Raw genomic sequence first — 27973 nt, 5'->3', positions numbered from 1 at the left:
TTCCTATTCACGACAAGCTTTAACTTGTGAGTCATTTCTAAATGGCTCTGCTATGTGGATGACAGAAGTCTAGGTCCAGGGTTAGCACGGGCCTCTGCCCCGACGAAGGTGTCATGGGACCAAAGACAAGGAAAGTACGGAAGGAATATCACAGCCTCGGTGTCTCCGTTCAGAACCGAGTCTCTGAGGGTCTGTGCTGCCCGCGGCCCAGAACCACTGGAAGTCAAGGAACAAGCTGGCAGCCAGCTGCTCTGGATTGAAAGGACCTCGTAAAGGTCCTCAAAGAAAGGCCACCCCGGGGGCAGGGTGTGCCAGCCCCGGAACTGCTCGACTCACTCCCGGGTTGATTTCAAATGTGCAACTGTGGCGGGTCCAAGCCGCGGCCCTCCCTTCCTGCCCAGACGCAGAGGACTGCACCTAGAGCTGGCAGAGAGTGGCAGGCGGCTATCCGACTCAGGCCAGCGAGCAGCCGTCCCAGGCAGCAGGACACTGCATGGCCGCAGGCAGGCTCGGCCAAAGGGCCCTCCCTGGGCAGGGGAACTTAAGACCTTCTGACAAGCACTGCCACCCCAAGGCTGGAGAGCAGCAACCGATCTTTATTCCAAAGCAACTTTCCGCTGACTTCCCCGGGATGTGCTTTTCAGCTAAGGGACACTTACCTGGCCACGTTCGACAGGTCTAGGTGCTTCTGAACCTCCAGAAGAACTTCCCGGAAGAAGCGCAGGCGCTTCTCCTCAAACTGCTGGCACTGCTCAAACACCTGCTCCATGCCCTCCATGTACTGCGGCGTGCCCTGGCCCAGCTCCTTCAGGGACTTCTCGTACTTCTCTTTGGTCTACGAGAAAGTGCAGGCACACGAGTTGAAGACTAACTTCCACTCAGCCCGTTTCCCTCTGACCGAGAGCGAGCGAGCCCAGCTCTGCACTGCCCTGTCCCTCGCCCGGCCCTTGTCCCCCTCCACCACTTCTGAATCCATCGGCATCTAGACTCCTCCTCAGGCGACCCCGCGTCCAAGAAGCACCCGATCTATCGCCTTTGCCCCGCACGCTCCTGCCCAGAGGACTCACGCCCCACCTCTGCTCCTGACGGGGCAGCCACCCAATCCGGCCGTGAGACAGCCCTCCGCACTCCACACGCCAGGCCCCCCCGGCTCATCTTGGATGCTCTCCCCACCACCAGTGTCGCCCTTGGGGAAAGCTGCTCCGTCCCCCAGCCACCCCAGATTCCAAAACCCAAAGAGCACAAGCTCCAGAGTCTGACAGAATTCCAAGTTCAAGTCCCAGCCCCTCCACTTCTGAAATGCAAATCACACTCCTGGCATCTGCCAGGGCTCTCAGCTGGTGTAAGACCGAAACAGGTAGCCACTGGGGAAGAGGCGGTCACTTGGAGCCCAGTGTGCGTGGCCTCGAGCCCCACGTCACTTGCCCGTGTCCTCTCTCCCACGGGGAAGGGCTGAGCCTCGGATCTTGCCCACAGCAGCAGTGGCTCGACAGTTACCTTAAAGGCGAGATCACAGGGCTCCGAGCGCCAGACAGACCCGTGGCCAAAGCCTGTGCCGCTCGTTTTCTGGGAGCTTCGCTTTCCTTCTCAGAAAACGGAGTACTTCTACTTCACAGTATCCTGATACTCAAATGAGGTGACAGACAAGGACACCAAGCAGCACCAAGGCATTCAAAAGGGTCCTAGTCCCCTTTCCTCCAGCCCAAGACATCCCCAACACGGCTGTTCCTCCCCAGACTGTCCTCAAGAAGGGGTTTTACCAGAAAGAAAATATGAATATAGGTATGCCCTATTCTCAAGGGTGTCTAGGGACAGTGTGTCATGTCTTTAGCCTAAGAGCCATGGCTAAAGTTAGCACGTTTACCTCGCAGGGATGTGCCCGGGGTCAGTAAACCCATGCAGTCTTCCCTGCACCCCACATCGTTTTTTTGTTTTTTGTTTTTAATATTTATTTATTTATTTGGCCACATCAGGTCTTAATTGCGGCCCATGGGATCTTTGTTGTGGCATGCGGGATCTTTTTAGCTGTGGCATGTGGGATCTTTTTTTAGTTGTGGCATGCGGGATCTTTTTAGTTGTGGCATGGGGGATCTTTTAGTTGCAGAATGCGGGATCTTTAGTTGCGGCCTGTGGGATCTAGTTCGCTGACCAGGCATTAAACCCGGGCCCCCTGTATTGGGAGCGCAGAGTCTTAGCCACTGGACCACCAGGGAAGTCCCCCTACCCCAACATGGTTTTGATACTTGGTGGGACCATCAAAGTGATGGTAGCCTCCGAGGGTAAAGTTAGCGATGGCAGGGCTGGGGCCGCTCATTTATCACAAGCCTTTTCCACTATCAAGACCCTGAAAAATGGGGGTTGATCACGGATGGGTGGGCTGGTCACCTAGGAACTTTGCTTTTCTGTTCCTGACGACAGCGTGGGGCCTTCTGAGGAAGGAATGAACCCTCCCTGAGCTTTTGCGGGACCCTGTGCTTTTAAGACCAAGCCCTGGCCTCAGGGCCCGGCCCCTGCCACCTCTAGAGCAGCTTCTCTGCCCCCATTTGGGATCCAAGTCCACTCGCCACCTCCCCTGCTCCTCTCCCAGACGACTTTCTCTGACTCATGCCCTGGAAGACTCCCCTTTATGCTCCAAAGAGACCCTCTTCTTGAAGCCTTCCCCAACCTCCAGAGAGCAGGCCTGCCCACCCCCGGAGCCCCCACCTCTGCCCCTCACCCCTCGCCTGCTATCTTTGGTTCCTTGTTCTCTTCTAAGCCTCCTGCCTTGGCTGGGCTTGGGTCCTCTGTGACCCCAGAAGAAGGTCATCCCTGCCAGAGTTTGGGCATCCCCAGCGGGAGCAGCGCTCCACAGCTGCTCTGGTTATTCATCATCAGCTGCCCGTGCCTATACGTGTGAGGCCCCTCGCAGCAGCTCGAGCTCAGACGCCCAGAGACAAGCAGCTGCGGGTTCAAACGCTACAGTGGTGCCATCAGAGTGACGCAGAGCGACCACTTCTCGGGCTCCTGCACCATTCGGTAACCTCCCAGGACCCCTGGTGGTGGCGGGGGGGCTTCACCCGGCCTGTGCTCACGAGCAGCCCCGTCCCAGCACTGGCCAGGTAGAGAGCACGGTCATTGGTCATCGCCATTCGGGGAACTGCTAGCACAGAGACAGTTCCCAATGAATATTCACGGGGTGAAATGAGAGGCAGCACCCCCCCCCCCCGCGTGTACTGCGATGCTCAGCACGGAAGGGGAGAGGCCCCCCCGACGGCGCTGCGAGATGCAGGCGCTGCCTGGCCCACACGCAACACAGAGGACGTGTGCAGCCGGTTGGTGCTGGTTCTTAGAAACTGCTGAGAAGGGCAGCGGGAGTGAGCTGCCCTCCTCTCCGGGCCAGCTCTCCGCCTACAAGGACCATCGCGCCCCGAGGTCACCGGCCAGACCACAGGGGCAGGGAGGGAACCCTCTACAAAGCGCCCTGGTCATCCTGACACGCGCCTTACGTCTGACCTCAGGCCCTGGGTTTGTTGTGCCAGCGTATCAGCTTGGCGGAGTCTGTGCTGGGTGGTTGTAAAACATGAAAGGCACGCACCACTCTCTCTTTCACACGCACACACCTGGGTATGGAGATGCCTCATCTCTCCTCTAGGCACTTTCCTGGGCACCCGATTCCCTGTGTACCTGATGAAGGCAGCCCCTAGAGTCCCCCGAGCCTGTGTTCCTTGAGTCCAGGTGCCCCCCACATTCAGCAGGTGGTCCCAGGTTCCTCACCTGATCCCACGGAGGAGGCCCCCAGGCTGCTCCACGACCCCCGATTCCTGGCTCAGGCCCGTCTTAGAGACAGGCGCGGGCGTGGAGGGATTCTCCCCGAGGGATTCTGACACTCGCTCTGAGCAACGAACTCCCCTCTCCCACCCTCCTTGCTATGCGGGGAGCACTGGAGAGGGCACGGGCTCTCCCACGCTCACATCACTGGGTGGCACCTGACTGAACCTCTCCGAGGTTCCTCCGTTTCCTACGTCACAAAACAGAGATGACACCACCTAATTCCCTGGGGCTCAGCGATGCTCATCTGAGGCCCGAAAAGGTGGGCAGGTCGTAACACATCAGCTCGGGGCTCCTGCTTCCCCTTTCGGGGTCACGACCTATTCCTGAAGCGCACCTCCTCTCTAACGTCACCTTTTTCTCCAGATCCAGGCTGGGACTCTCTTCCGTGAACACTGCAGCAGGGCAGGCCCTTGACACGGGCAGCCTCCGGCCGCCCAGCCCTTAGAACAGAGCAAAGGAGGAGGGTGGGGCTGGGGGCCAAGCTGGGAGCCAAGGGCACAGGCCCAGAGCCTTGCTCACGTCGGCCCGCCCCTCCCAGGCTCTCGAACCTTCTCCCGGTGGCTCCCTGCCACAACGCCCCAAGCGCCTCACTTTGCCTGCGTTGCAAGGGCGCCGGCCGTCTGCTCCTCATAACCCTCCGAACCAGCTCGCCCACCAGCTCCCCGCTGTTGACATCCACAACTCGTGTCCTGCACAAGCTCTTCCCTCCCGCTGCCCCACTGCCCTGGCCCCCGCGCACAGGAGTCACCCGTGGCCCCTGCCTAACCAGAACTCGGTTCTGCCCTGGTCCTGAGGCGGGCACTAATGGCTGTGGTAAGGTAAGGCGTGACCCTGAGGGCAGGAATGTGTTTCATTGACACAGCCGTCTGTCCGAGCATCCGACCAAGCAGCGACGAAGGTACACTGCGTGCCAGACACGTGAACGGGTGAGGCGTGTGCTCTCAATATGTAAAGAGAAGTGCACGATTTACCTTAAGAACATCTTGCTTGCTTTTTTCTACTTTGTCTTGCAATTTCTTAAGCTGTTCAGGGTTGAGGGATGGATCCGCTTTGCTGTTGGTTTCTCGTGATATTGCCAGCTTCTCCTCTTTGCACGCTGCGTGGTAGGCTTTCTTTGCTGCTTCTACCTACAGGGAGAATGAGTTCCTGAACACCACGTTTAAAGTTCAAAATCCTCGCTAGAGGTTACACAGACTGTGGGAAGTGCTTGCACTCTCAAGAGGAGAGGAAAGAGCAGGTACAAAGCTGTATGTTCAGTATAATTACAACAAGTAAAACAGAGGAGTTCATTCACCAACTATTGGCGGAGCGCCTGCTTTGCTGTCAGGAAACATGTAGGCAGTAGGGGTACAGTGCCAGTCAAAAACCTGGGCTCTCATGGAGCTTACCATCTAGCTGGGAGAGGCAACCCCAAGAAACAGTTCAAGTACACAGTAAATTAGAAGGTGGCAAATGCCAAGGAGGAGAATAAAGCAGGGAGGAGAGGCAGGTGCAGTGGGTGGGTCTGGGCTGGTAGAGCGGTCCATGGAACGGTTAGAGAAAACCACGCACACAACATGGAGCAAGAATGTGACGGAGGTGTGGATCTGAGGCAAGAGCCGCCAGGCAGCTGGAAACCTAACGCAAGAGGAGAGTAATGTTGGGAGGCAGGGTTATGGGCACATTCCACACACACACACGTGTATATATAGATATGGATGTGTATGTGTGTGTATATATGTAATTTAATAGACACTTCTTACTTGAGCCAAAGTCACAGATTTCATTCTAGAGAAGAAAGATGAGTTTGTAACCACTGCCTCATGAGGGGGATAGTGTCATTACAAATGGAACCAGAGACAAGAAGGAAGGGAAAGGAGACGTGGCAAAAGCCAAGGCACAGAGCACAGAAGGAAAGCCTGTTGTTACAACCTGAAGCCAGAGGTCTGTTCTGGGTGATTCTGAGAAGGAGGAAGGCGGTGCAGCTCCTGAGAAAAGCCAGTGGCGGGAGTGGGGTTGGACGGAAGTGGCGTGTCCACCCCGAGCCCGGGCGGACCAGGCTGTAGGTCCTCACGTGCTGAAGGCTGGGGGGTAGGTATGACAGCCTCCAGCAAGCCAAGGCTGGGTGAGACTCAATGGTTTCCATTTGCTACTTTTACAAAAATGAGTATCAGTATCATTGCAAATTTGAGAGAAAAACCCATACAAGAGAAAGAACAATTTAAAATTATCCTTTTTACTAGTCCAAATGGACTTTTAAGTCTCTGTAATAGACAATTTCCCAGGGTTGGGGGAGGCATTGTTAGTGGTCAAGAGCTGGGGTTTTCCATCTAGGATATTAATTACTAGCTCCTGAGTGCTACCAAGAGCTCTTCTAAAACTGTGCTATTCAAAATGTAGTCCTTAGACCAGTGGGCGTGGCATCACTTGGGAGATTATTAGAACTGAGCATTAATAGGCCCCGCTTCTTTTTGTTTTTGTTTTTGGCAGTGCCACGTGGCATGTGTGATCTTAGTTCCCCGACCTGGGATCAAACCCAGGTCCTCATCAATGTAAGCACGGAGTCCTAACCACTGGACCACCAGGGAAGTCCCATAGGCCCCACTTCGGACCTACTGAATCATTATATCTGGAGGTGGGGCCTGGGAATCTGGGTTTTAGCAAGTTGCTTAAATTTAAGAAGCACTATTCTGCAATAGTTTAACCTCAGATAACCTTTGGCAACTGTGGATTTAATTTTTTTTTAACTTTTTTTTTTGAAGTATAGTTGATTTACAATGTCATTCCAATCTCTGCTGTACAGCAAAGTGACTCAGTTTTACACAGATATACGTTATTTTTTTAATATTCTTTTCCATTATGGTTTACCCCAGGAGATTGGATATAGTTCCCTCTGCTATACAGTAGGACCTTGGTGTTTATCCATTCTAAATGTAATAGTTTGCATCAATTTAATATTCTTGATAGACCAGAAGGTTCATGACATGGAGTTACTGGGAAAAAAAAAAAAAAGAGAGAGAGAGAGAGAGAGTTTGGGTTTTGAGTTCTACGCCCTGTGTGTGGTTTTCATCCTGTTTCCAAGACGGGGAAATGGGTTGATAAGGATTATGTAAAGGAGGCACATAAAGCACTCAGCGTCTTGAACATGGGTAAACGTTAGGCACCACAGGCTCCGGGCCTGAGCGCGGGCCTTTGTCTACCAACTGCAGCATTCTGTGCCTAAAGCTGAGGCAGGAACCCCTGGGAGTGCAGGAGGGGGCGCTGCAGGTGGGAGGCCTGGCCAGCGAGAAGCAGGCTGCAGGGGCCAGGCAGGGGCCTGCAGGAGGGATGCACCTCTTTCAGCTTCTTGGCCCAGGGCTTCTGTGCCTTCCGAAAGCCATCTTCGGCTTCTTTGGTCTCCTTAAAGCCTCCCATCATTTGCTTGTGAAAGGCCTCCTTCTGCCAGTTCTTGATCTTCTCGAAGTCCTCATTCATCAGCGAGGCCTTCACCTCCAGGTGCAGCTCGCTCACCTTCTCTGCCTCGGACATGACGGCCACCCAGGCCTTCTCCACCGTCCCGTACTGAGGCCCTGGCACAGGAGAGAAGCTGGTGGGTTACTAGGCACTGCGGGGCCCAGACAGGCCCTGGGGGAGGGGATTTCCTCTATTAACCTCCCTCAGCTGTTGGGATGGGGTTTTAGGCCGGCAGCCTGGCTGCCCGGCGGGGAGGTTTCCTCTTGGTTGTTTCAGATACTTTTCTCTCAGTGCCGTTCCTTTTTCAGTTCCTGGGATGAAGAAAAGAATAAGGAACTGAAGCTGGATCTGTTCTTTTGTTAGGGAAACTGGGGGATTACACACATTTCCTTTCTGTAAAGTCACTGAGCTCTTGAAAAACTCAAGTTGCTTCATCTTGGAAGTTTTGACTTGCTTAAGGTTGGCTAGAGAAGGAGGGCCTTCTGAAATGAGCTGACCTCTCTGCCAGGCCACTCTGAGCCCACCCGCGTGGGCTCCTGCTGGCCCCCTGGCTCCCCCTCCACCGGACCACAAGTTCTCCAAGGCCCATCCACTCCATGCAGAGCAGGACCCTGGGAACTGCCTGTCGAACGAAGGACTGTCTCCTCAGCAGAATGGAAGCCCTGTCCTGGGGAAGGAGAGGAGGAGACAGGAATCTACTCTGGCCCAGACAGAATTCTCTAGATAGCAGTGTGGGGTTGCCTGGGTCACCCCACTCACTGTTCTCAGGAAGAAAACTCCTAATCTGGCCCGTCATTTTGTTGAGGGTGTGGCGTGAGGTGATGGAGGGAGAGACGGGCTATGACAGAAGCTGAGGACGGAAACGGGAAGACCCAGCGCCTGCCCTCAAGGCGCTCCCGGGCGTCAATGACTGTTGGATCCGGGTAATGACACAGAGAGGCGTGGTGTGTGGGTGAGTGTGTGTGGGTGGGTGAGTGTGTGCGTGTGCGTGTGTGTGTGCGCGCACGTGCATGCATGAATAAACGTAGAACATTAGCCCCTCTGAACCTCTAACCCCTCATGTCTACAAAACGAGCAGCTCCCTGTCCTGCCTAGGTCTTGTGGCAGGATCCACAAAGTGAGCGGGCAAGAGTGCTTTATGAACCTCAGGTTCTGAATAAACAGAACGGGCGGCGCTGACAGCTGGATCCTGAGAGAGGGGATTCAGGCAGGTGGAAATAAAATAACAACAGCTACCGCTTCCTGAGGGGGCTGGCTCATCCCCAGTCACCCCTCACCCAAGCACGGCTGCCCCACTCCCTGGCACCCACTCTGTACCATGGCACTGTGCTAAGCTCCACAGAAAACCCGTTTCAGCAACAGGTGAAAGACGGGCAGCTGCTCTAGACCCAACTGAAGTCGCCTGGGGGCCCTTTGCCCTAGCCTGGTTTCCTCTGGTCGGCTCCCCTGAGGACAGTCAGTCACGGTAGAAGAGTCTGCCCCAAAACATACCCTGAGAAAGCCCTGCTAACCCACTTCTGTCCCAGGACGTCCTGTAATCAATCGAGCTCCCCCTCTACTGCTGGGAAGTGCATTCTGAGCACAATCCGTATCCACAGCAGCACTGTCACTAAGCTCTAGAATCTTCTGAGTTTTTGCTAGGGAGGGAGGGGAGGCAAAACCTGCATCATACGACACCTGTAGTTATTCCTGTTAAAATTCAATATTAGAAAGCCTGCCCGATGTCGCCATCTAGGCTTATCTGACTTGCTACTTGGCCAAGCTTACAAATAAACAGCCGGAGTGTCAGCCACCACGGTGCTGAGCAGCAAGGCCTTTGACCGGATAGGAGGCTACTCAAGTCTGGGCCCCGAAGGAGCCGTTCTTTGTTAACTCGGCAAGCGCAGCACGTCCTCTGGACGACAAGGACTGCCACAGGAGTCTTGGATGCTGTCCGAGGACAGGAGTCCTGTGTCCCCAGGAAAGGGGAGGAAAGCTCATGCAGCCTATGCTGCCGGGTGACGAATCACAGCCCCCCGAAACTGTGAGACAAACTCCTGCCCCGATCTTCCAAGAGAGGAAACTGGCTCAGAAAGGGTCAACGATTTGCCCTGCGCGCCTGGGGCTGAGACGCCCCCAGCGGTGGCCTCCCTACCCTTGTCCACAAGCTGCCTCCAGCGCCGGGCCCACTCGGTGAGCTGCTGCGCGTACGCCTTCTCGATGCGCGCCCGCTCGTGCAGGCAGTTCATGAGGTCGCTGCACAGGCGGTGGCCATCCTCGATCCGCTTCACGGTCCGCTTGTAGTTCCCGACCTAGGAAACAGAGCCACGCTGTGAGGCCTGGGGCCGCGGCTGCAGAAACGGCTTCCACGCCAGCCCAGCTCTCGGGTGCTCATGCCCCCCTCCTGTTTCAAAGGCACCCTGCGTTGCTAGATGACCAGCTCCCCGTTTTTATCACTAGCAGAAACACGCAAAACAGTGATTCGGAGCTTCTCAATGTCCATGCGGCCGGCGTCCATGCTCTGACCCGTGGGTCAGGGAGGGAGACAGGCCAGAGTGGGAAGGGCTCTGATGGAGGGAAGCGAGGGGCTGAGGGCACCCGGAGGGCATCTCACGCAGCTTCCCAGAGTGGGTAATGTCTAACTAGAAAGATGAAAAACAACAAAAACAGAAAAATAATTTTTTAGTAACTCAGATTAAAATGATTTTATAATTAACATTATAGACTCTTGGCTAAAGGCCTTTTGAGCATTACTGGAATAAGCAGGTTTTCAGGTGCCGACTGCTGAGATGTCATCACATGCTAGATTACTATTACTTCCCAATTAGAGCAACAAACACTATTTCCCACTTTCTGAGCACATGCCAGGCACCACAGTAGGTGTTCTACACCCCCAACATTGCCACTGCCCTAATGAGTAGGAATAACTGTCCCCATCTTAAGATGAGGAAACCAAGGCTCAGGGAAGTTACACTGTTTTCTAAGATCCCACAGTCGCAGTCCTAGAGGCTGGGCTGCAGCTGAAAGCAGGTTTTCAAATGGTTCCAGGTAGGAGTCTCGATGGCAAAGCTCACACTCTTATCTGCTCTGACGAGAGCCAAGGTGAGGCTTGATTACTTTATCTCACATATGAGAGGAGAGTTACCTTATCTATATTATAAATAATAAAAGAGTCATTGAGAAAATATTAGCGGCTAATTTGGAGTGAAAAATCAAAGTGTTCCATATGTTCCATTCATTGACCTGCTGATTAGAAAGGATACCAGGTAGCTGATACTGGAGCACTTGGAGGAAATATGACAGAAAAATGATCAACTGTATTTTCAACCCTTTCCTCCCAACTGTCTTCAAAAACTGTAGTCACCTTTTTGTCAGTTTTTCCGTTTCTAAATGTCTCTGCCTGGCTAATCACTCTCATATTTCATCTCCATTTAGAGTCAGCCTGGAAGCTCCTGGAGAACATGGAGGACTAGTTCCCACTTCTACAGAAAAGGTCACAGTCCTCTCTCTGCCACGTAGCCTGTTTAACTCTGACTTATGAACAGTTCAAACTGCCCGAGTCCCTCCCATCTTGTGCTGAGTTAGCCAGGTGAAGAAGAGGCTACACTGGAGTGGCAGGAAGACCTTGCAAAGAGACAGGACACATGGAGATGGGCATCGGGAGGAAAGGGGACTGTGGTCCCTCCAGGAAGGGCTGTCCCTGAGGCCAGAGCTCTGGACAGGTTGAGATGACCCCACTCCCATGGGAACCAGAATGCTGGGGAACAGCGAGGATCCCTGGAAGGCAGGTAGTCTGGTGGGCTTCTCCAGAGGTCTGGTATGATTTCCAGCAGTCTTGCTGAAGTGCACAAACAGCTCTCAGGCCCCACGATCAGTCATCGTTTCCTCCACAGACCCCTCCCGCCCAGGCGTGGCCTGGCTGCTACCCCCAGCAAGGAGAGCAGGTCAGCAGCTCACCAAAACACAGACGGTGAACCTGAGTTTTCAACTCTATCCTTCAGCGGCCCCTTTTTAGGAAGGAGAAAGCAAGCATTTCACAACCAATTAGAAGTGACATCACATGTTCATGTCCCTTAAAATAGGGCCTTGCTGTCATTTTGAAATTTACAGCAGGATGAAAAAAATAACCAAGAAAACACAACTCAGTATTGCTGAGCTGGTGGCAAGAAGAGCTAAGATAATCACAGCTCAATACAGACTTGACAGCCGACAGGAAACCACGATGTAGATCTGGTTTTCATCCCACTGTTACCAACAATATTCAAACTGGCAATCAATATTAAAATATGTTGGCTCTCCAGAAACCTGCCCGCCTCTCTGATTTTCAAAACCCTTGTAAAAAGATTTAGGGAAAAGAAAAGGATATTTCTTAACAAGGTACACATTGGTACAGCCCATCAACACATACCATAGATACTGTTCTTATTTATTTATTTATTTATTTAATTTATTTATTTAACATCTTTATTGGAGTATAATTGCTTTACAATGGTGTGTTAGTTTCTGCTTAATAACAAAGTGAATCAGCTATACGTATACATATATCCCCATATCCCCTCCCTCTTGCATCTCCCTCCCACCCTCCCTATCCCACCCCTCTAGGTGGTCACAAAGCACAGAGCTGATCTCCCTGTGCTATGCGGCTGCTTCCTACTAGCTATCTATTTTACATTTGGTAGTATATATATGTCAGTGCCACTCTCTCACTTCGTCCCAGCTTACCCTTCCCCCTCCCCGTGTTCTCAAGTCCATCCTCTATGTCTGCATCTTTATTCCTGCCCTGCCTCTAGGTTCTTCAGAACCATTTTTTTTTTTTAGATTCCATATATATATGTGTTAGCATAGGGTATTTATTTTTCTCTTTCTGACTTACTTCACTCTGTATGACGGACTCTAGGTCCATCCACCTCACGACAAATAGATACTGTTCATATTTAAATGACAACTCTTGAAATCTGAAAAGCAGCAAGGAATACGAAGGTTGTTCCTGGAAGCATGTGTTTTAGGTTTAAATGCCGGGCCCAAGGGGAAAGGGGAGTGCTCATGACAATAGGCACTGAGATGCTCCAGCAACATCGGCCCTGCTGTCCTTTGCTCAATGGAAGGCTACATATGGGCTTGTGACAGACCATCACTTCAGTCCACACACGGGGACATTCATCAGGTTTCACTGCTTCCATCTCCATAAACCACACAGCAGCAGAGCAATGTGGCTTTCCCACTCCCTGAGCAGGGCGCTGGTGGTCATCCTAAGAGCAGAGCCACTGTTTGTTTCTAAAATAAGACACAATCAACATAAAATAAAAATCACCCTTTACAGGTATAAACTTAGATAAGTTCAGACGAATGTATACTGTGTATAACCATCACCATATCAAGGTACAGAATACTTCTACCTCCCCACAGAGTTCCCTTGCACCCTCTTGCAGTCAATCTTCTCCCCACACAGCCCCTGGCAACCACTAATCCGATTTTTGTCCCGTTTTCACGATGTCCAGTGATGGGCTCCGTCACTTACCACAGCGCTTTCGAGACTGATCCACATTGTTGCCTATATCAGTAGTTCACTCCATTTTATTGCTAAGTTGTATTCTATCGTATGGACACACCACAATTTGTTTACCCTTTCATCCTGTTTAAGGACATTTGGGTTGTTTTTGGTTTGGGGCAATTATAAATAAAGAAGATATCAACATTTCCTATAGGTCTTTGTGTGGACATATGTCTTCATTTCTCTTGGGTGAATACCTAGAAGTGGAATTGCTGTATGGTTAAGTGTATGTCTAACTTTATAAGACAAAGTGGCTATACCACTTTGCATTCCCATCAGCAGTATATGAGAGTTTTAATTGCTCTGCATTCTCACTAGCACTTGGTATTATCAGGTTTTTAAAAAAAATTATTTTAGCCATTTAGTATATAGCAACATCTCATTGTGATTTCAATTTGCATTTTCTTAGTGTCTAATGACACTGGGCATCTTTTCTTGTTCCTATTTGCCATCCATGTGTCTTCTTTGGTAGAGTGTATTCTCTTTTTTAAAATTGAAGTATAATGACTGTTTTTTAAAATCCAAGAAAAATTAATTTCAAATATATGATAAACTGATAATACATTAAAGTCAGGAGATACATGGTTAGCTATTTCTGCTCTATCAGTTTTGTAATTACAAAGCTTCTCTCTTGCTTCTCAAAATACTAGCTTGTTTTGAGATGGCCAAATGACAGATGACTTTAGGTAGGAATTGAAAATAAACAAGCTTTCTTCCAATCCTTATTATCAATTGATTTGTTCATAAAATGCCCATTTTAAAAACTAGGTCTGAAGCCATCTATTTTCCTAACTTCTTTTAAATTCAGACTCACCCCCTCAGATACCAAGATGCTAAAGACAGATGTTCAACATGCAAGTGCCTGGGTGCAAGGTGGGGGTACCCCTACTCTCCCCTCAGGAACCCACCTGGCCGAAGGAAGGGTTAGGGGTGGGGCAGGTATACTAGAGGCAACAACCAGACTGAATTTTCAAGGACAAGGGGACAGATTAAAGGTGAGGTGAGGGAAATGATTCCCGGCAGAGACAATGTTGGCAAAATGAAGAAGGTGTGACAGCATGGAGACCTGGCTCTGGGACAAGTCCATCAGGAACAGAACGTGGACCACAGAATGCAGGGGGGTGACTAGAGACTTAGCTGGGCGCTGGGTACAGCAAGTGGTGTGCGAGGTGGGGTCAGTGAGATGGTGAAGAATCTTGAGGGTCAGGCCTTCATCCAAAAGGGCGCTGTGCTCGGGGAACGGTGGTGGGGTTCAGGAAGGTGAAGCCCCTGGAGGAGAGGTATGAGTAGCCTGCTGACTCTGGGGCACAGCAGTGGGGAGGAGAGCAGGAAAGCAGGAAAAAGGAACTGCGCTGTCCTCCGGGTGGCACATGGGGCCGGCACAGAGGTAGCAGGATCCCAACTCCCAGGCACCTGGGGGGGCGGGGGGGTGGTTCCTGCAGGCTGGACCTATCAGGTGGAGAGAGCGGAGTCCTCCTCCTTTCCAGAGTCCTCCAGAAACCAGTCTCCCGCCTCCCTCCACCCAATCACCAAAAGGCCTGCCTTGGGCTCACCAGGAGCCCAACCAGTCCTGCCATCCTCCCGGGAATCTGAGTCGCTCTACCCTTTTCTACCCTCAGTGCCCTTCACCTGGGCCCAGAGGCCCCTTGCTGCCCGCCGTCCTCCCAGCTGCCTGTGAGTCTGGATCTCATCATTCCTCTGGCTTTCCTCTGCCCCAGGCCCTGAGAATCCAGCGTCACACAAGCCTTGGTTTCAGTCAGCTAAGACGAGTCTGGGGCTGGAGTTGCAGACATCCCCTGGCAGAAACTGCGTAATCAGGAATCAGAGCAGAGACAGTGGGCTCTGCCTAAAAACCAGCAGGTTTATAATTACAGGGGTGCTGGGAAGTACTGTTCAAACAGGTCGCACCAGTTCCTCATTTATCCTCTGGGTGTAAACAGTCTGGAACTGCCTTTCACAAGGACGCTGGAGAATGTTTGCTTCTCCGACTTTACAGCCTACTTACCTTGGCCAACTCCATTCTGTGGAACACAGTGGCCAAAGGCAACAGGAAAGCTGGAGGATTTCCGCAGGTCAGTGGGACCCCTGCGACCCCAGGTGGATGAGAGGGAGTGCAAATGCGGACGTGCAGCTCCTCCCACCTGTTGGCCCCCAGTGCCAGTGCTGGGCCCCCGTGCCAGCTCAGTTACCATTACCTCTGTGAACTGCGGGCTCAGGTCGGAGAACCTATGGGGTCACCTCATGTACATCTTCCACATTATTCCTTTTACCCTTCTCTTTGGTTGGTGACCATCGAGCCCATCTCGCAGACAAATTGCGTGATTACAACCAAAGTCCCAGGGTGAAACCAGTGGCCCAGGTGAGAAGGGAACCGGCAGGGACACCACAAAGCTCACGCTCTCCCACCCCGTGCTGCCTTGGCCTTGAGGCGCGAGCCTCTTCCCTCCAGTGGCTCATCTCAACATCACCGAGAATCCCTGTGGACTCTGGATGTCCCCAGGAACCCCAACAAGCTTCTGGCTGTCGCACTCTGACTTGATGCACAACACAGAGGGTGCTCCTAGGCCTGCGGCCCGGACCACCCTGCCCTCCCCCCGCCAGCCCCTCTGCCCATGCCGCCCCCAGACGGCCTCACCGCCCGCCGTCCCGGGCCTGGGCAGACCAGAGCCCGCAGCACACAGGACACCAACCCCACGCACCTTCCGATGGTGCTGCAAAAGTATGCACCTTTGTCTTTCTTCACTGTTCTTTCTCAACTGCCTTCCACTCACTGGGTCTTGTCAGGCACTCAATAAAAATGTGAAAGGTAAAACCATAAAGCGACTCGAAGAAAATGTAGGCAAATATCTTTGTGACTTAGGGCAGGGCAGGATTCCTTAAACAAAATTTCAAAAGTAAAAGCCATAAGGTTACGTACACACACATCCGTGTGTGTGTGTAAATAAATTTTATTACTTCAAAAATTATGGATTTCTGTTCAGAAACCAATAACAAGGACAAAGTTAACAGATTCAAATACTGGCTACTAATCTGTCTAAATTGTCTAAATTGACAAGGGACTAAAATCTGGAATATCCCAGGAAATCCTACATATCAACATGAAAGAGAGGCCCCCGGGGAAGACGGGCAAAGGTATGAAGTGGTAACTTCAGAGAGAAGTGGAAGTCCATGGGGCTAAAGGCCTAGGCGAGATGCTCACGCTCGTGGGACTGCCCATGAGAGCAGCAAGGTAGCTCTTTACCTGTACAGACTGGCACACTGTAGAGAGCGGGAAATGCCAAGTGTGGGGCGGAGCTGGGCACACAGGACCCCTTCTGAATACAATGGTGGAAACCAGCCTGGGGCAAGCCTGTGAGAGCCGGGCAGTAATTAAGTCACTAAGCATACACATGCCCTAGGAGGACCCAGCCACATGGCTCCGGAGTTTTATCCCCATAGATATGTTGGCTCGGGTCACAGGGCACGTAGGGGTCTCCTCCTTGGGGAATGCATGGGTGAATGTGGGGGGCACCCCAGTGTGGCAGCAAGAAGGAAGTGCAGGACTGTGTAGACACCGCAATGGAACAGACCTCACACACAGTGCAGAGAGGAGAAAAAGAAACAGAACGGCAGGGCACAGGATGCCTTGATGTGAATTAAAAATAGCTGCACATGAAGCAAGGGTACAAAGTTTACAAGAACACACGTTCACAAAAGCCATAATATTAGAAAGGGGGAGAGATTAGGTGCCAAAAGCAGGGAAAGAAATGGAGAAGGAGGTGGTGCTGAACGAGTCCCGTCCTACCTGCCCCAGTTTCAGCTCTCTGCTAAGGCTCAGCTGGTCTTCCCCACAGAGGCTTCCCTGACACCGCCCGCCATCCCTGCCGGACCACCAAGAGGGCGGGCCTGGATCGCCTGCACTAGCAGACAGGCGACACCAATTCCCCACCATGGGGTCCTGCTGGCTGGTCCACCTGGGGGCCACGAGGGCCCTTCCAAACACTGCCCCCATGCCCCGCAGTCGTAGCTTGTTCCACATGGGTCACAGCTGCGCATGTTAGCCTCCCGGCCCCGCTGGACTGCAAACCACTTGGCAACAGGCGCCACACACAGAGTGTCTCCATCAGTGGCAGCATCATAATAGAGCACACCTACACTTTGCCAGGCAGCGTGCTCACAGCTCTACATGCAGCCTCATTTAATCCTGTGATGATCCCAGGCAGGAGGATTTTACAGAATAGGAAACAGGTTTGAAGAGGCAAAGTCACCCATAATCATGCAGCCAAAAGGAGGCAGACCCCACCTTCTAGAACCTTCCTCAGGCTGAGAACAGAGAGCATGTAGAATGAAGACTTAACGGGTCCATATCAGGTGATGTGTATGTTTCCAACCAGCCCTGCAGGTTCCAGGAAAGACCACAGAGTTCAGGACTGTGAGGCAGTATATGAGCCCCACTCCTGAACCCCCCGACTCCTCTTTGTGCCGGTGAGGCTCATGCCGGGACCCCCAAACCTGTACACTACTAAGACCGCTTGACAGAGATGACCTTGACTTTACTCTCAGAATGCTCATGCTCTTTAACCTGTGACTCTGAACTCCCAAGCCCCAGAGCTGCTCCCTCTACACCCTGGAGAGGCAGGTCCGAGAGTGAGCCAGCTGTGCCGAGCTGACCGGACAAGAAGGAAAAGCGGCTGGTGGTGCCCCTCCAGGCATGTGTACAGAGCCAGAGACCAACATTCTGTCCGAAGCTGCTGCAGTATGCCCAGAGGCTCCAGGAGCTTCTCAATCAGCCTGAAAGATAAGGATGAAAGACAAGCCTGAAGAGGTGGCCATCAGCCCCTGGCCCTCTCTGATGAGGCCACCTTCTCTCTACCCCCTCTCACGAGGGGAGCAGCAAAGAGCTGGCCCTGCCCTGAAAGAAATGACCAGGTCTCTCTGCCTGCGTTTCTATCCCTTCAGCTGTACGGTGGATTTTGTGAGGACGTACGCACTGGTAAGTTCACAGCATAGGGTGGGTTTTTTCCCAGTCAGACGTGCTCTTAGCCTGGGGCAGCCATCACTTGACAAGACCTGGCCATTTCTTCATCTTGTCCCTCCAAACACAAAATGAAGAGAGGGGACAGGAATAGGTGACCTCCAAGGGACCTTCATAATTCCAGGTAGCTAGCTGGCTGGCTACCTCCCGAAGCACTCAGAACTCTGTTTTTGAGGGTCTGGCAACACCCTCTTGCCACTCACAAATACGGGGTGAACACCTACTGTGCGCCAAGGACTATGCAAGGGGCTAGGGATACAGTGGTGAACGAAATGTCATCATCCCTACCTTTGTGGGACTTCGGTCAAGTAACAGTTACAGACGGTGACAAGTCCTGGAAGGAACACTCCAGGAGATCGGGGCTGCCTGGAGGAAACGATGTTTGAGGTAAGAGCCAAGGGACCTCTGGGGCAAGGTCACTTTCTGAAGGCTTGAGGCAGCATGTTGAGGCCCACAGAGCATGAGCTACATGCGATGCCACCCCCTCTGTGCAGGTCCCCCCTCCCCAGCAGCTCATCCCTCCCTGTTACTTTTGCCACAATGTCTGCTGTCACATGCAAAATGTGGTAACATATGGGTTTTGAGGGCAAGGACTGTGCCTTTATTCTTCTCCATCCACCATGCCAGGCACACAGAGGGCACCCTGTAATATCTTCTCAATGCCCGAATGATGCTGGGAGCAGAGATTCCGTTCCATGTAGACAGGAGGGGACTGAGAAGTTGCTGAGTGCCCAGCTAGAGGCACAGACAATGAAATAAGTCACGATCCTTTATTTATTGAGTTCTTAATCCAGTGAGTCCCTTGAGCTCTCCCCACAAAAGCTAAAAAGGATCACCTCTCAGCACATCATCAGATATTAACTCCACAGATGACAAGTGAGCAACTAACTAACACTTCTGCCAAGCACAAACCAGCAGGAGAGCCTCGCAGTTCCTTCATTGCACCTGCACGGCTTTCAGTCAAATTCCAGTTCCCAGTCAGTTTACCTCCACGTCCCGCCATGTCCACGCAGGCCGAGAGGGCTCCAGGACTGGGCCCTTCAGTGCCGCTACTTCCCCACCCGCATTCCCTGCGGAGTGCACAGCAGAGGCCATATCCATACACACCAGCAGGGCCTCCCGTCTCAGGCACCCTTCTTCAATCCATCCCAACCCCTACTCTGAACCTCCCTTTCCAAACAAGGGGTCACAATCGATCTTAAGGTTGTAAAATCTGTGATGCGCTTGAAAGGACCAAGGAGTAAGGCGTATCCTTGGAGAACCATGAACTCTGTGCCTTGCTCTCAAACTGGGCTCTGGCAGTCCTCGTTTCTACAGGATTCCACTTCCAGTTCTCCAACCTACCTTCCAGCTCACCCACCATCGGGCTCCCAATTCGTCCTGCACTGGAGCAGAAGGTCTAGGATCTCCTCACCTCAGTGCTCCCCTGAACCTGACCTCACCGGGCTCCCCATGCTCGAAACAGGGTAATGCAGTTTACCTGGCAGGGCCCCAAGAGGGTTAGACATCAGGCTCCTTGCCGGCCTGCTGCTGCTGTCGTTTATTTACAGCCTCAGTTTCCAGCCACCTTGAGCCTGACCTGTGTGCTGACCCAAACTAGTCCTGTCACTGCCCCGGGCCTCACTCAAGTCCCAACTCCTGGTTTTCAGATCTCACCCCCAACACTTACCAGCCCTACCCCCTATTCCTGGAATTTGCATTCATCAAGTAGGAGGGTGAAGAAATTGTGGCTCATCACCCTTGCTGTTTGAGAGTTTTAAAGCACAAATCCCAAACTTCAACAATGTTAAAAATAACTGCATTATCAATCTTTAATCTAAATGTTCAAAATGACAAGCTGAAAAATGGATGAAATGGAAAGTGAGAAATTCCAGTTCTCAGATCTAACTCAAAGAAGAACACATAATAACGTACAGAGGAAGGATGTGTTTAAACAGTTATTTTAGACCTGAACTCCTCCTCAACACTGGTCAGCCAGGCTCACTGTGCTCTGCCCTCTCGGCACACGTTGCTCAGATGTCAGGATAAAGGCCCAGAGACGCCTGGGGACTTGTTCCTGAGCACAGCACATGCCCCACCTGTGAGCCACCGCCCCGAAGACCCTGCCCTGGAGTGCCCAGTCTCCCCGGCATGAGTGTACGTGCACACGCTCATGCTTCAGCCAAGCGTCCGGGAAGCAGCCTGAGCACACGGCTGCCTGGTGACCAGGTCGCTGCCCCTCTTATTCCCCCTCATGCTCCAGTAGGTGCTGCATGAGTGGCACCTCCTCGCTCTAAGGGCTGCCGCCAACCCTGATGGTGAGATAAGTTCCGGCTCTGTTAAGTAAGGGCTCGCTGAAGACCAAGCCGCTTTTGGCAGAAACTCTAACAGAGAAAGGAGGCAGGGATGGTTAGAGAGATTTCTGAAATCGGTGAACCCCCGGGGTAAAAAGCCAAAAGACCTAGTGTGGAAATCATCAGATTGGAAAAGTGGGAATAAATAGCACTTCCTCCAGGGAGCACCCCGCTTCCACCATGTCCACCCCCTCCCCAGCTTGCGGCTTCCACAGCGCCCCGCCCCTCCCCCAGCTCCCTGGTTGAACGCTCCTGACTCCTGTTAAAAAAGGAAACCCTCCGCCCCAGGACTCGAGCGCCTCCGCCCCATCTCCGTGCCTGGGCCCCTCAGCACCAGGCCCACCGTACGCACCCACACATTGTATAAAGGTGTCCCAGTGCAGCCAGGCCACCACAGGCTAACTGAGCGCTCAGGACTTCTCCAGTTCTAAAATCATGCATTCCTATTTGTTACTGAGTAGAAATGGAAAACGTTTTCTCCTACAGGGCTTACACAAGTTACTTTGACATCACTGAAATCAAGAGAGAAAATAAAAATCTATCTTCAGAGAATAAGCTTGACAGCAAAACATCTTGAGTGTTCGAGTCTCTCAACGCCAGAGCTGAGCGGCTCGCTACCTGGCATCTAGAACAGCGGCATTTAGGCAGGGGAGGGGCAGGCCTGCACGGACCAGGGGAAAGGCCACCTGATTCGCCCGTCTTCACCTGTCTCCACGGGTGCGACGCTCACGCGTGAAGAGGTGACGCTTTGAGACCACTCGGGCTCGGAGCCATTCGGACCCTGGCGCTGTTGGTGTTGTCTGTTAATTCTCACAACCATCCTGGGAAGTAGGAATTAGCAATGCCATGTTCGCGCCTAGGACACTGAGCAGGTTACTTCTCTTCCCTGAATCCTCAGGGTCACACACTAAGAAACGCTGGCACCGGGCTTGAACCCAGACAGGATGCTACTTCCTCACGCCGAAGCAGAGGCATTTAAGTACGTGGCGGTCACTGCAAAGGAATGCCTCTCTTCTATAAGGAGCTCCCAGGAGGCTGAGAGCAGAGGCAGGAGAGCAGTTCTAGAGAGCAGGTGCTTGGGCCCAAATCCCAGCTCCACCCACTGCTAGCACCATCAGACCACCCGAGCCTCAGCGGCCCCACCTGTAAAGTGGAGCTCACAATCGCAGAGGCAGTGGAGAGGACCGAGAGCACCCATGTGAAGCAGAGTAGGTGCCTGGCACAGAGCAAGTGTGCAATAAATGCTAGCCGCTATCACTGGTTTTCATTGCTAAACGTCTTGTTGTGGGTTAACATTCCCACAGAGGGTACACAGACCCTCGCAGAGAGCTTATGGGCACCCAGCTCCAGGACTTGGCAGCACGTGCACACCCATGCATGGGGTACAAGGGGCGGCAGAAGTCACTGCTCTCCTGACGCCACCCCTGACATGGCGCAGTCCACCCGCTCAGGAGGGAGGGCCCTCTTCCACAGCCTCACAGCATTTGCCAGATGTAAAAGTCACTTTTGTCTGTTTATTCATGCTGCACCCTCAAGGCCTAGAATAGGATCTGGCACATAGTGGGTGCTCTGTAGGTGTTTACTGAAATAATGATTTCTGTTCAGTTTTATGGCTATTTGCATACATATTTTAATTCCAAATATTTGTTTGTAAGCTTCTTATGAGCAGGGCATATCTTATTACCCAGCATTAAACCTTATCCTTTCTCTGATTCACCTGTACATTCAATCAACAATCACTTAGTGTGTCAAGCACTGTGCTAAGTATCAGATTCCCAGGAAAGAATCACATCTTTGCCCCTAGGGAGTTCACAGCCTAGAGGGAGAAGCAAACGGTACAGCATGCTAGGCAGGCATGCGCGAAGGCTGCCTAGTCCTGCCAGGGAGGACCAGGGAAGGTTGCCCGGAGGAGGGGCTCCCCGGGAAAGAAATGGAGGTCAGGCTGGAGAAAAGACCACTGCTCTCAGCCCCTACCCTCCCAGGCAGGGAGACAGCTTTTGGTGGATGGGAGCCTGGGGGGGCTCTGCTTGGCTGGAGCCCAGGGCAGAGCTCCTTAGGAAGGGCCAGGTGTCCAGCAGCTGCCAGCACATGCTCAAGTCTTAGGCATGCTAAAGAGAGCGGCTTTACTTTGAAGGTGATGCAGAAAAGTGAAGCTTCCTACCCGGGGCAGGGAGTTGCACAGGTTTGCTTTTCTGGATGGGCTACCCTGGTTGCAGGGTAGAGAACAGACGGAACGCGGCACAGGGGAGGCTAGTGCCCTAATGCTTGGTCATGGTTCAGCAAATGCTAGTTTGCTTGAAAGAATGAATTAATGGTTCTATTTAGAAACTTTAGTGAAATAAAGGTAAGCCACCAGCCTGCTGGGAGCTGTGTTCAAGTGCTGTGGAATAGTGATAAGGCTGACACACCCACAGTAAGGCTGCCATGCAGAGAAGTCCATCCAGATCTGTGTATGTGGGAGGTGGCTGGAGAACACATGGAATGGACCACTGCTGCTGAGAGGCAAGGTGACAGTTACTTTCATACACCTCGTGCTTCCACTCACGGCACCCACCCAACCGCCCATGACTGCCCGCCACTAAAAATGTTGGCTCTGGGGTCCCAAGACTGTGCCCTCATTTTGGGACCCCAGGACTCAGCCCAGGGCCTGGATCGTGGCAGGTGCCAAATAAGGCTTTATGGACTCCATGAACAGGGGGCAGCAGCATCTTCTAAATATGTTACCTACAAAATTGGTCTAAAAGGATGGGAAAAGTACACACCATTCCACACGGATGGCTTTCCAGATGAAACACTGACGCACATGGAGATGTTCTTATGTGATGTGCTGTGTCCACAGTGCTCGAGTCTGAGAGGACCCTGCAGGGAGAACCTTCTCTGAAGGAGACGGCAAATACTAGTCACGTGCCAACTCTTTAGGGCTAACGTTCCCAGAACATTTTACAGCAAGATATTTATGTCCTCTTCATCTCCAAAATATCCTTCTCCTCAAAGGCTCCTTGTGCCCACAGAGAGTGCAGTACAGGCCAGCCCCAGCCTGGCTTCAGCCGGGGAGATCTGAGCTCTAATTGCACGTACTGCTGACAGTTGAACAGAGCTCCTGCCTCAGGGATGAGGCAGATGCAGGGCCCAGTTCCTGAAATCAGCAGTTTGCCCTCCCAGCCTGGCCCCAGGAGCCCTCAGAGATTCAGGCAGCAGCCCTCAGGCCTGCTGGGGCCAAACCCGCTGTCGTGTTCCCAGAGCCTACGAAGGGCAGAGGGGGGCCAGGCTTCCTAGGAAGCACTGGTAACACTTGAAAAGCACCATGGCCTGCAGCCTAGGCTCTCTCTGTACCCCAGCCCCCAGAGCCAAAGAGGAGACCCAGAAGGAGGGCCTGGAAGTGAAGGACGTGGGGGACACCTGCAGGCTCCCCGCGCGAGCCAGGACTTGCCAGAAGCGACCGAGCCACCCACGCCCCACTGGGGAGCCTGTGGGCAGGATGTGCAAGCCTCCAACTTCAGCCAACTGGTGGCTAAAGGAGTCATCCTCTTGGGGAACCACCTCCACTAGGCCTCGACCTACCTAATCCCACATGACTTCTCACCTCCAAAACAGACCCTTGGCTCCAAAGAGGTCAAGATCCTCAGCCCTCTGCAAGGCCATGCTCATTCCAACCTCCAGACGTTGCTCCGGCCTAGAATGCTGTCCCTGCTCCCAACTCATAGCCCAGCCCCACCCACCCCACACATCTTCTCTGGTGATGCCAGCAGCAGACCCCTCTGCTCTGAATACCATGACCCTGAGAAGCAGAGCTGTGGCTTGGCCTCACTGCCCTCACTCTCCATGGAGGCCACCATCCTTTCTCCTCCCAACACCTTCACTGTGGGAATCAGATATCCAACCCTCTTCTCTTCTGAGTCGTTTACTACGGTGTTGGGGATACAGAAAGTGTCCCCTCCAAATGCCCACTAAATACTTCTGGCTGATATTATGTCCCTGTGGGTAATCTCTCCTCCCAAGATCACCACTTGTTCACTCATTCATCTAGCAAACATCTGAGTGCTTAGTAAGTACTGATCCTGCCCATCTTCCATGCTACCTTTCCTGCCCCCCACCCTAGGGGGAGCCCTACCTCCCCCTTGCACCCCAGCAAATTCTGCAGCACCTCAAACAATGATCTGTCTCCTCCCTCAGGGAGCTTACCTCCAAATGTCACAGCCAAAGGCTCCTGGAGGGCAGGGCCATGTCCCTCCCGTGCAGGCACACAGCCAGCATGCAGAAGATGGTTCTGGAATGACCCACTTCAGTTAGCACCTTTTGGTGGGAAGGAGTAAAATTAAGCACAAAAGACTTTTCCACCTCGAGACCGCAAGGCTTTCTTTAGACTGTACAGCTCTGTGGGTCACACCAGTGAGAAGCGGCCTTCCATGGGGAAGAGGGAACTTGCTGGCAGCTTGGGAGCTGTGCACCTGGCAACGTGCGCCAAAGCTGCTCAGAGACGAGCAGGGCCGGTTCAGCCCGAGCAATCCAGGGCACATCCACCAGAGGAGGAGGAGGAGGGCGGCACTGCTGATTTATATGAGATGAAGAGTAATTTCAGGGACAGCATCACAAGATGAGCAGAGCCTGAAGAATCCTTAGGATTCTTCATACAAGAGATGTTCTTGTCTACCGACATCGTAGTTAAGAATTTAACAGGGTGCCTAAGGGTTTACATCAATGACAGGACTTGTTCAAGCTACCTGACTTAATATATGCTGACAATACACACTGGCAACTTTCACCTACTTTTTTCTTTTTTAACCAGCAGCTGAAGACTTCTGTAATAGCACTGTATTTAGCTACTTAATTTTTCCACAGCAGCTTCTGGCATCTGGGTAATTACGGCAACGCTGACCAACACACCCCAGAGGAACAGATTATATGTCGTGTGTGTGCTGATGGCCCCCCATCCCCCAGAGCAGAGGGACAGAGCTCCCAGCCAGCACCTGTCTTGAGGCCCGACACCACTTTACATGCATTTGTTCCCTTAACTCTCACAATCCTAAGATGTGGGTACTGTTAGTATCCCCATTTTACAGATTGGGAAAGTGAGAAAAAGAAAAAAAAACTTGCCTAAAGCCACACACACACAGTTAAGTGACAAGGCAGGGAGTCAAACCCAGGCCACTGGCTCCAAAGCCTGTGTCTGAACCTGTCCTGTTGCCTCTCCTGGTCTATCCCTCACAAGGCCGTTCGTGTGCTCTAGCCTCTCCATACTACCACCTCGCTCAAGGCAGGCGCTGATGGCAATGTCACGACAGTTACCAAACAGAAAGTTTCCCCACGACTGTAAAGGATTCTGTCCATAGTTTCAGATCAGTGTTGAGAAGAACAGGAACCTGCATGTCTAAAGGCCAGCTTCACAGGAGCTCACAGGAAGTCTCTGCAGCCAGCGCCAGCTCCCCAAGTGCTTCTGCAGTGCTGGCGAGGCCACAGCCTCCCCAGAGGACAGCAGGCGGAGCTTGCCTGCCTGTGAACCCAGGACTGCATACGGGACCAGAGGGGCAGTCCTGAATCCCAGAGGTGTCCCAGAGGCACCTCCACACTGCATCTTGGAACTGCCTGTTCTGATCCATTTTTATCTAGTTTTACCACCGACCTTCCCGCATGCTGTGAGAATGCACCTGACTATGCCAGGGAGCTGCTGCTGCTGAGCAGCTGGGATGCGCCGCGACTCCGTTGCTGCCCCGTCACTCTTGCTGCCTTCGGTGAAATGTTTCCCGGGCCACATGTGCCTCTCTGGCTACTGAAATTTGAGCTCCAGCCTGGACACCGACCAGGAAGGCTGCTACCAGCCGAGGGGTAGGGATTCAGGCTGTCACATTTTCCCCTGTAACTCACAGGGCCTAGCACACAGGAGGTGCTCAATAAACACACACTTTTTTTTTTTTTTTCTTTATTTACTTATTTTATTTATGGCTGTGTTGTGTCTTAGTTTCTGTGCGAGGGCTTTCTCTCGTTGCGGCAAGTGGGGGCCACTCTTCATCGCGGTGCGCGGGCCTCTCACTATCGCGGCCTCTCCTGTTGCGGAGCACAGGCTCCAGACGCGCAGGCTCAGCAATTGTGGCTCACGGGCCTAGTTGCTCCGCGGCATGTGGGATCTTCCCAGACCAGGGCTCGAACCCGCGTCCCCCGCATTGGCAGGCAGACTCCCAACCACTGCGCCACCAGGGAAGCCCAAACACACACTTTTAATAAAACGAAGTATTCAGCTAAAAGTCAATAATGACATTTCCCCCAATACCCAAAGAAGAAAAGTGTTGAGACAATTTTGAGTCCATCTTTTGAAAACTTGGGCTCCTGTGATCACTTGTCTCTGTTAGACTATAATATCAGATGGGGGGCTTCCCTGGTGGCGCAGGGGTTAAGAATCCGCCTGCCAATGCAGGGGACACGGGTTTGAGCCCTGGTCCAGTTAGATCTCACATGCCGCAGAGCAACTAAGCCCATGCGCCACAACTACTGAGCCTGCGCTCTAGAGCCCACGAGCCACAGCTACTGAAGCCTGCGCACCTAGAGCCCATGCTCCGCAATGAGAAGCCACCGCAAGGAGAAGCCCGCACACCGCAACGAAGAGTAGCCCCCTCTCACCGCAACTAGAGAAAGCCCGCGCGCACCAGTGAAGACCCAAAGCAGCCAAGAATAAATAAAATAAATAAATTTATAATATCAGATGGTATTTGATGTCAGACAAAATTATACACCTAATTAATCTAACTTCATAAAACTAATGTATTTTAGTTTCCAGCAAACCCCAGGGCCTCACCCTCATCTTTTGCAGCACTTGAGCCTTTTGTGTCAGGAAAGCACCCACATGGTGCCGATGTCTCCATTCTTATTTCATCCTGGCAACCTCACTCGAAGACCAGTATCATTTTCCCTCTTAGAGATGAAAACCCTGAAGCTCAGATTAGTCAAGCAACTTGCCCAAGGTCACACAGACAGCTAGTAATGGCACAGCTGGGATCAGAACCCAGATCTTTCCAACTGCAGAGCCAGTGTTCTTTCCACTAAGCCCACAGATGCTGGGAAGGTTCCGGGGGTTTTGCCATACGAACAAAATTTTATCAAACATGGACTTTGCTTTAACCAGCAGGCAGGAAGTAAGTGGGGTTCAGGAAGAGTAACCTCCAAAAAAAAAAACCACACACACCACAAAATAATCTGATTAGGAAAGGAATTCCTCATGGGCACAGACTGACAAGAAGATGCTCCAGCAAGCTCAAGGGTAGTGTGTTCAGCCCTCCGGCCACTTGCCTGTACCGTCCAACATGATGTCACATCACCGCCGTCCATTTTTCTATACAAAACTCAAAAGTAATGCCGCTTCTCAGGCCAAGCCCGGTAATTAGTGTACGTCACGCCAAGTCATATCAAGGCTAAACGTGGAAAGGAAGCTCTGAGAATGGACAAATTGACAAGACCTTAATTAACACCTCTAACCTCTCTCATTAATCCAACTCTCCTAACAAGGTAAGTTTACCACCTTCACTGAGAGCTAAGCCATACCTGCTGCCACCTAGATCTGACCACAAATGCCTGGCTGGTTTGGGGGTATGTTCATCTCATCCCCCAAATCCCAGCCAGAAAAGAGGGAGGGGTCGTCAGGCACGATTGGCGTGGTCTCTGCATTCATCCAGAAGAAATCATGGGCATTACCTCCCAGAAGCTGTCGCTGGACACTTCGACTCCAACGGAATCATCATAAGTGACAGACATCTCTTCAAAGGGTGAGGGAGCAGCAGGGAATGCTTAAATTCAGAGGTCAGCTTCAGATGCTCAAAATCCGTAGACAAACCTATAAAAGAAAAACATATCATTGTGGTTTTAAAT

At 52.3% G+C, this 27973-nt stretch overlaps 1 protein-coding gene across 3 annotated transcripts in view; it reads right to left on the bottom strand.

Annotated features, from left to right (window-relative positions):
• Positions 1 to 27973, bottom strand: part of PACSIN2 (protein kinase C and casein kinase substrate in neurons 2) — a 138538-nt gene that overhangs the window by 13889 nt on the left and 96676 nt on the right. For all 3 annotated transcript variants that reach the window (XM_057556143.1, XM_057556144.1, XM_007189152.3), the window contains exons 2-6: positions 27800 to 27938; positions 9377 to 9533; positions 7123 to 7358; positions 4782 to 4937; positions 660 to 835 (exon numbers count right to left, since the gene is read on the bottom strand). In XM_057556143.1, the coding sequence (XP_057412126.1) occupies positions 660 to 835; positions 4782 to 4937; positions 7123 to 7358; positions 9377 to 9533; positions 27800 to 27859 (785 nt within the window). In that variant the 5' untranslated portion in view covers positions 27860 to 27938. The remainder of the gene's footprint in view (positions 1 to 659; positions 836 to 4781; positions 4938 to 7122; positions 7359 to 9376; positions 9534 to 27799; positions 27939 to 27973) is intronic.

Source organism: Balaenoptera acutorostrata, chromosome 11 (assembly GCF_949987535.1).
Source record: "Balaenoptera acutorostrata chromosome 11, mBalAcu1.1, whole genome shotgun sequence".
NCBI lineage: Eukaryota > Metazoa > Chordata > Mammalia > Artiodactyla > Balaenopteridae > Balaenoptera > Balaenoptera acutorostrata.
The sequence above is the reverse complement of the archived record's forward strand: the minus strand, read 5'-3'. Positions and strand labels throughout refer to the sequence as shown.